General features: G+C 43.7%; 1 protein-coding gene across 1 annotated transcript; it reads right to left on the bottom strand.

Annotated features, from left to right (window-relative positions):
* Positions 1 to 2,605: 2,605 nt before the first annotated feature.
* Positions 2,606 to 4,527, bottom strand: LOC139137997 (uncharacterized). Its single transcript, XM_070706217.1, has 2 exons — positions 4,307 to 4,527; positions 2,606 to 3,458 (listed from the first exon to the last, which is right to left on the bottom strand). The coding sequence occupies exons 1-2, from the start codon at positions 4,525 to 4,527 to the stop codon at positions 2,606 to 2,608; spliced, it is 1,074 nt and encodes a 357-aa protein (XP_070562318.1).
* Positions 4,528 to 9,204: the final 4,677 nt, after the last annotated feature.

Below are 9,204 nucleotides of genomic sequence, written 5' to 3'. Positions count from 1 at the left end.
CGCCGAACCACGGGGCTCTTTTCGGGATGAAGATCCATTCTACGCGGTGATTGTTCATATATTCTCGTATTTCCCGGGAGTTGAGTAACTTCGTTATTTCTTCCGCAGCAGCGAGATATGTTGTCGCGTTGTCTGAAACCATTTTGGATGGTAGCGACCGTCTGGCTGCGAATCTGCGAAACGCGTTTAGGAAGGTAACGGTCGATAAGTCTGATACCACTTCTAAATGGATAGCGCGCGTGACAGCGCATGTGAACAAGCAAATATATGCTTTGCTTGCCTCTCTGTTTTCAGTGTTTTTAACGAGGAGTGTTCCCGTAAAGTCTACGCCAGTGACCGTGAAAGGAGGCGTTTCATTCACTCTAAATGACTGTAGAGGCGGAGATACAGGCATAGTGTAGGCCTTTCCGATCACTTTCTTGCATATCACGCAGTTTCTGAGTACCGATTTGACAGTTTCTCGTATTCGCGGTATCCAATATCGTTGTCTGATGTGAGTAACTGTAGACGGCATACCGCTGTGTAGAACTTTTTCGTGGGCATGTCGAATGAGTAGCTGCGTGAACTTATGCTTTCTGGGTATCAGCGCTGGAAATTTCGTTTCATAGTCGATGGGCGCATTGTGTAATCTTCCGCCCAGACGAAGAATACCACTTTCGTCGACAAATAAACGAAGTTGTCTCACAAGAGGTGCTTTGGTTGCCGATTTCTTGTTGAAGGCTTCTATTTCGCGGCGTACTCCTCAGATTGGATTGCCTTGATCCACCTCTTTTCGGCTTCTCTGATTTCTTTGGCTGAGGGAGAAGTAGAGTAGTGAGTTTGACCTTTGCCCTTCACCATGGAAACGAATCTGAGTACTAAGGCGGTTACTCTTAGCAACTTTGCGAACGAACTGTAGCGATTTATGTCTATGATTTGGGCGATGCTACCGTTGTGGGTTGGTCTGTTGCGTTTACTTGAGTGACGTCCGGCGATTCACTGCGCGTTTCTGGTTGTAGGGGGTCCAGGCTGTCGAACAACTCACATATTGGCCAGTCACCCTGCCCTAGCCAGGTGGGTCCGTTCCACCATAGGCGTGAGTTTTGAGTTCTGTAGTGATATTCCCCGCGTCAGTAGGTCAGCGGGGTTGTCTTTAGATGGGCAATACTTCACTTTGTAGGTAGACTTGTTGATTTCATTTATTCGGTTCTGAACGAACACCGGGAGTTTTTTATTGCCCGTGATCCAGTGGATGACAATTTGGCTGTCAACCCAAAGTACTTGCTCGGTGAGCAAATGGTATCGCGTAGAGCGTCGACTACGTGGTTCGCTAGTCTTGTTGCGATCAAGGCTCCCATTAATTCCATTCGCGGTAGTGTAATATCTTTCAATGGTTTGACACGTGACTTGGCCATCGCGAGTGACGTTTTCTGACCACATCTTATGTATACTGCTGCTCCGTAAGCCTGCGGACTTGCGTCAGAAAACACGTGTAGTTCACAGCGATCTGGATCAATGTCCGATATGAATTGGCGTGGAAGTTTTACATCTTGTGTACCTTCTAAGTCAGCGCGAATTTTACGCCATTTCTGCTCTAGCTTATCTGAAATTGGAACATCCCAATCAAGTTTCTCCTTCCAAAGTTCTTGAGTAAAGATCTTTGCCTTGATGTGTACGGGCGAAAGGTATCCCAAAGGATCAAAGATTGTTGATGTACAGCGAACAATCTCTCGCTTGGTAGGGAGGATATCGCTTTCCTCCAGTTTCGACGCGTAAGTCAATTCGTCGGAAGCTGTAAGCCATTTAGTACCGAGGGTATTTACATCTTTTTTCGTTTCAAGTACTCCGTCTTGTCGGGCGATTGCGTTTAATTTCGAGTCGTTGGAAGCCCAGGCGCGAAGTTTGAAACCAGATGACTGCATCAGCGAGATTGCCGATTTGTAGTACTGTATGGCGGAATCGGAGTCGTTCGTTCCACTCACAACGTTATCGACGTAGATATTTCTCCCGATATCGCTTGCGACTGGTGACGGGTTTGCTTCCATGTGCGTTTTGACGACTGACTGTAAGATAAATGGCGAACACACGGCGCCGAAGAGTACTACGTTGAACTGATATGTCTTGAAAGGGCTTTCTGGATCTGTAGGATCAGACAGCCAGAGGAATTTAGTATATTGTCGATCCTTTTCATCTAAATTCACATGCAAGAAGGCCTTTTTCGATATCACTAGATATGCCGATGTTGTGTACGCGGAAGCGCAGGAGTATTTCGCTAAGTCCGTTGAGTAAAGACGGCCCTGTTTCTAAACATTCATTCAGGCTTGGCTGATCGGTGGACTGTTTACAACTACAGTCATACACGATTCTTATTGGTGTGGTCTCAGAGTCTTTTTTCACGGCACGATGAGGGAGATAGTGTCCGCGCGATGTGTCATCATTGACGACTTCACTGATAAATCCACGTGACACCTGGTCGTTGATGATATTGTTGTATTTTGCTCGTAGCTCTGGGCTCAGTCTTCGAATCATTGAGCGCGTTCTGACGTTGCAGATACCGTAGTTGGTAGGTAGCGGTGGGTGATTATCGAGCCAAGGTAAACTTGCGGTGTACTTCCTTTTTCTTTACTCAGATGAGAGTCACGATATTTCTCAAATTCATCGGTGTAGATGTGCCTGAGCTGACGTCTCTGACGCCGATTGTTTCTAAGTCCCAATAACGTGACGTCAATTTGTCCTCCATTCGACTGTCAGTCATGACGTGTAGGATAGTTGTTTGAGTGACATGAGCAGAAGGATCGTGTGCACGTGGGTGCGTTGGCCCGGACAACAGGTATCCAAACTTGGATGAAACGGCAGTGGGTCCGGGTCCCCTGATGATATCATCACCAATTATTGACCAATAGTAATCAGAACCAATCAATATGTCGATCTCAACAACTTCAGTGTCAGCGTGGTTCACTAATGTTAAACCTTGTAGGTGGGGGAGATCGAGCACTGATTTATTGATGTGAGATTTCAGCGGTGTTGATATTTTCGGTACCATCAAAACTTGAATGGTTATGTTTGAGCCAGTGTTAGTTTCAAGTGTCACTTTGGCGTTTTCCATCGAGCGTATGCCATTTGATTTTGCACCGAACGGTGCTAGGTTGATGAGCTCCTTATGCTCAGCTTTCAGTTTCAACTGTTCGGCACAAGTCGTAGTGATGAATGATCTTTGAGCTCCTTCGTCGATGAGAACGTTAGCTTTCATCTTTGTTTTTCCGTTGATAGCTGTTACGACCGCTGTTTTCAGTAAAACAGGTCCAGGGTGTGTTTTCTTTCCTTCTATTGCGAGTTTGGTGTGTACTGTTTCTATCTCAGAGTTCTTTTTAGGGTTTTCGGCTTTACTTGTCTTCGTCGACGGATCACAGAGCGCGGTGTGATGTCTCCTATCGCACTTCTTGCAGCGATATTTTGACTTACAAGCTGATACCTTGTGTCTACCGAGACAATTGAAGCAAAGATTGTCACGCTTTACCACTTGTAATCTTTTGGCAGGATCAGCTACAATCTGGCACTCTGTCGGTGCGTGAGATACTGTTTTACAAAAAACACAGTTGCGCGGTCTCGGCTTTGGTTTCCCACCCTGTACCAAAAAGGTTGCTGTGCTTTCTTTAGGCTCCGATGAAAATCCGTCAAATTGCTCGAAACTGTTTTCTGAGTTGTTGCCTGACTGCAGGACTTCTATTTCCTTCGAAGTGCTTCGCGGAGTTCGCTGAGGTTCCACTCGTTGCTACCATACACTCTTGTTATTTGTTGACGGGTGCTGGTTGGAATTTTGTCCAGAATTAGGGGTACCAGCAGTTCTCCATAGCTGTCTTCTGCTTTCCCCAGTGCTTTCAGTCCCCGGATGTAGGACTCAAGTTTATCATAGAACGACCTGAGACTCTGCACATTCATGGTTGGTCGTTCTAGATCCCACAATGCCCTCATGTAAGCACTGATAACTTTGTGAGGCTGTCCGTATCGATTTGTCAAAAGTTCCATGGCTTGTGTGTAGTTTGAGTTCGACAATGAAAGGCCATCGATTGATTTGGCAGCTTCTCCTGTTAGATGCGCCTTTAGATATTGGAAACGTTGTATGTTACTGAGGTTAGCGTCGTCATGAACTGCCGCCTTGAAACCATCATAGAAACTTTGCCATTTCAGGATGTCGCCTTCAAATTTCTCGAGAGTCAGCTTGGGTAAATTCACATTTTTCTGAGTTGAAGGTAGAGTTGGCGTGCAACGGCGATCGGCTCTAGTCGTTTACCAAGTTTTTCAGAGAAGGCGGCGAAATGACACTAACCTGTCTGTGATTCTGGCGTCGTAGTCGTCTGTTTCCCCAATTTCGTTTTCAAGTTCGGCGACATCCATTGCAGCCATAATGTCGGCATCAAGTTTGTTGAGGTGGGCCTGTTTCTTGGAGATATTTTCGATCGTCGAAATTAGAGTGTTTGCCCCTTCTTCGGTAATTTCATCGTGGCCTTGTCCTGTGATTTCTGATGCTTTGTTGATGAGTTTCGTCATCTGACCGCGATGAGCTCTTCTAGACAACTTCAACCGTTGAATTTGATGAGGGCGGTTTGTTCACCGCCCGTGCCGCTGGCTCCTCCTGTTTCGGGCATTTTTCGAAATTGTCTGTGATTCTTGCACCGTATGCGGGTAACTGAGCTTTAGTCACACAATCCTGGTCTCGGCACCAAAAATGTGGCTGGGCACATTTAGAAGCAGGTTCTATATTGCGTGATGAGAAAGTTACGGTGCAGAGAGTGAGAACCGACACTGTCTCTCCTTGATGTGTAACAACGAACTAACTTTATTGCGTGAAAAGAGGCGCGAAAGTCACCTCAACCTGTCAATCAACCTGAACAACTTGCAACATTGTCTCAACTCAGTCTGAGGTATTTTTGCGTCCCGACAACTGAGGTGTTAAAAAGATTATGAGGCGTTTCTGTCTTTTGTCTCTTTTTGAAATTGTAATCATTATGTTGCTATGGACAAGGGTCCGGCATTCACAGACGCACATTCCGGCCGATGGGGCATAATACTAAAACAAAAAATGACCGACTTTGCCTGTTTGTGAGCGCTAGCGTTTCCGGGGTCAAGTATTCGCTCCGCCCGTACCCCGGCCTGTACCTCGATCCAGGTGTGCACGTGTACGTAGCAGTCGGTTATCAACTGTTTTTTTTTTAATTTTATCTAATGTAGGCCTAGTATATCGATGTTAGATATGTATGTGGTCCAATTTTGATATATTGTACTGTCAGTCTAATTTTGATGTGCTGACTTATTCACTATATTAAATCAAAGACAAACAGAAAAAAATACTCTCATGCCGGTTAGCCCGTATAACGCCAGGAACACACTACGCAACTCACGCCAACTTCAAATACGCCGCGGATTGCGGGTTAGGTCTTTGTAGTGTCCATCAGGGGACACCTACTCCACAACCCTACTAAAACCATTCTCTCTAGGTTTGGTGTCTTTTTCTGGCTATTTTTGATGTTACTTACTTTTGCTACTTACACAGAAATTGTAATCGATAAAAAGGCCAGAAACACGAAGTAAGTCACCAGATTTGGCGTTCTCAAAGCCAACACCAACCACAGACCTTGTCAGCAGTGAAATTTTCATGAAACAAAAAAGAACGAGAAACTCGCTACAGCAGCTATTACATCAACAGAAAAAAAAAACATCGAGCAGCAATTGGCATCTATTCAAAGGTACCTACACGAAGAACTGGTGCCGGGAAGTCTACAGATCATCCTGCGAGCCCAATTACCAGGCCAGAAACCTAGCGAATCATTCACCGATAAGTGGCGAGAGTATGATGAAAGGCACTGCGGTCTAAAATATATTGAACTTATCAACAATTACCTGCCATTACATCAAAAAGAGAACGGAAAAATTGAAGACACGACCCAATCCACCAACGAAACGATTGACAATATCAGTGGCGCTAGTGAGAGGAAGAAAGCTTAACTCCTCTTCAAGTTCACTTTATAAGCTCCTTGAATTCTCAAAAAGAAACGTAAACAAGGCAAATCGCCAACACAAACGCTAAGCGCTAAAAATCCGTACAAACGGCCCTTTCCAGGGCCACCAAATACTCTAAAAAAGAGAACTACCAAAAAACCCAACAGAAAACACACAAACACTCAAAAGACAAAACAGAAAACGTAAACACAACAAACATTTAAAGCACACAAATGAAAACGCTAAAAAAAAAATTAAGAAACACCGTAACAGACATAATGGCCGTAGAAATAAATCAGTCATCATCCAAAGAAAAACCGACAGCAACATTAAATTCATCAAAAATCTATCGTCACACAAACTAGCAAACACCGTAATAATAGCGCTAGGGTTATTCCGACACTAACAAAACCAAACAGAAAACAACTTCTTCATGATTTCAAAAAATACAGTCAGAAAACGAGACTGCGACACATTATGATACACAAACAATTTCAACAACACCCACTCAAAGAAGTTATCTCGAAGCAACTAAACTCGTACTTCTAGAGATACCCTTTCATGTCGCGTGCCCAAAAAATCGGGCTAAATAAACTTGCAAACAATAGACAAATTACCACAAAACCTTTCGACAAGGGTCGTGGCATTGTCATTGTCAACTACAACGCGATCCAAACATCGATATACTTGCTTCACAACTTGAAGAGCAAGAGCACTAAATACACTAAAAAAAATTCACAAACACAAACTGAGGAAAGAATCCACACTGCGACTCGGATGAGAAACCACATTCGGATTTCGAAACGCAAGCGTCAAAGGGCCACTCTATCAACTTTTGTAACACTATAGGTCCAGCTACATCTCGCCATAAGCTTTCCCCACACAAACAAAACATCATCATACACAATAATCTAAACTTCTTACACAAATCCGAAACGAAACAACACTATTGTAACACAAACAATCAGATAGTAATGTAGGGATCCTATTTCACACTATCCGATCGAAACGAAACCAACACGAACGCAACAAAAACTTTTGGATAGTAAGGTGGGGAGCCTCTTTCACACTTTTTATCACAGTTCCAAAAATGGCGTTGAGGATCGGATAAACAAAATGTTATACATAGTGGGGGTGTTCGTGATAAACGGAACAGCGTTTATGAACAATTACTGATTATGCTTTGTTTACGCGCAAATTAAAATTTTTTGTTATCAGTGCATACATATTGACACACACACCCTCTAACTCATTAACCTGGCATAAGCTCTCGCAGAAATTTGTTCGGCAAAAAAAAACTGTCATGATATTCTTTACAGTAATGTCATTTGCAGTTTGTATTCGGATTTTTCGAGTTCATCGCGTGATTCTCCTATTGAGACTCTGCCACAGTCACGGGAGGAAAGAGAAAATTTGCATCTTTCAACCTGTCTAGTCTGTCAAAAATTATACGTCAAGGATTCTTGAAAGGCAATTTCATTTATGTTTGCCCAGTACGAGGTACCTGCAGTGTGTCTGTTCAGAAGCTATGGCAATACACGAAATGAGCCTAGCCGCGGAGAAGGTCATGGTTCGAACCTGTATCAAATGTGTGTTCGGTACTCTATGAGTCGGTAATTGAACCACTGTTTTTAAGGGTGGGGATTTAGCTTAGCGGTTTTGCTGTAGTGTGATGTCTTTGCTATGTGACCGGGTGCCGTACGTTGTAAGTTCGAATCCCACGAAAATTTACTCAATGCCTACAATACATAATGTAAAAGTTTGTGCCCGCACCTTGCCTACAATCGATAGATATCGGTTGTAGTTTTGGTGGTAAAACCATACGCTGTACTTTGACTGAACCATACCACTTCTCCGAATGTCACCTTGCCATGTTTGATTTGTTCACTACATGAATTTGCATTGCAAAGACGATGTCATATTTACCTTTCAAAACCGGATTTTGCACAGCAATCGATGATGGCAAAGACTAAGCTTATATAGTATCGTAAATAATCCTGCAATTTTTTCTGACTTAAATACAAAATGAAACTCACTGCCGGATAGCTTCGTTTTCGCGTTAGCACCACGGCAAGATGTCAGCTGACAAAAGACACAGGCTAGAAGCTTAAGTTCATTTCTCACAGGACAAAAGTTTGATGTCTCTCGCACCAAGTCAAATACGCGGTGTATAACACCCCGTGGCCCAATAATCATCAATTTTCTGCATGTTGCTTTTCACTCGCAGAATTCGATCTAAACTTTGATTCCAAACTTGTTGGACAGCCTAGATGTTAAGGTGACATGGCTGTCTTTCTGTCGCTGTTCATGTGATTTACCTTCAATCTGAGCATGACGTCATTGGCCACAGAACAGGCGTGATGTGGCCATCGGTGTCCTTGTTAACGACTCATACAGCATTCCCATCAGGAGGATACGAGTTCCTCCAGGCGAGATCATCTCCTTACCGAAAGTGCTCCCATTCACTTCCACTAAGAAGCGCAGACTCAAAGGAGAAAGGCGTTTGTCAACCCACGCGGCATGCGGCAGTCGACATCACTGAACGACAAAACTCTTGAGATCGGTGGGGGACCCAAACTTTAATCAGGCAATGAGTTGCTTGCGTTATCTCAACATTGAAAATAAAAAAACACCTAGGTTACCTTAAATCTACAAAAACTGAGACCTGTGGGAAGTTACGAGATAACACGGTGTTAGACACCGAACCTTGATCAAGGAGAACGACGTTCCATTTACAAAATGTTTACTGGTTAGGAAGAGCAGGTCAGCTTATTATACTTCATTATCGTCGTTGATCTTATGAGGCAAAACCGAAAAAAAGGGAGCCAATTTGTAAGAAGTGAGCATAGATTGATTTCAGTGTCGATCAGATGCCACGAGTACTTTCAAATATCCTTCGCAAATTAGAGGAACCCCTTAGAAACAAATAGAATGCCCGAGAGATAAAATGAAAGGTAAAAACGATTCTGATATCTGCCATTTATTATGTCAATGCAGTTTAGCTGATTAGATATCGTATTGTCCAATAAATGGAACTGTTAGACCGCTGCCACGCAACAAGGTCTACTTGTTACAATCTGTTGAACATTTCGTCATTTGACCGACTCCGGTGCCATTCCGTCCTGCCTTCTGTCGACGCTCGCCCGTCCACCAAAAGCCATCCATCGGCACTGGAAAAATGAAGGGGATTTCGAAAAGTGTGTGCGTGTTGGTCTTGTCCTGGCTTAT

The sequence above is a fragment of the Ptychodera flava genome, chromosome 8 (assembly GCF_041260155.1).
Source record: "Ptychodera flava strain L36383 chromosome 8, AS_Pfla_20210202, whole genome shotgun sequence".
Taxonomy (NCBI): Eukaryota; Metazoa; Hemichordata; class Enteropneusta; family Ptychoderidae; genus Ptychodera; species Ptychodera flava.
Note: the sequence above shows the minus strand (reverse complement) of the source record. Positions and strands in the feature narration are given on the sequence as shown.

Coding starts and splice junctions, on each gene's coding strand:
- LOC139137997 (XM_070706217.1), bottom strand. CDS start 4,527: ATGACGAAACTCATCAACAAAGCATCAGAAATCACAGGACAAGGCCAC. Junction 3,459..4,306: donor GACGCCAGAATCACAGACAG/GTTAGTGTCATT, acceptor TTGTCTCGGTAG/ACACAAGGTATCAGCTTGTA.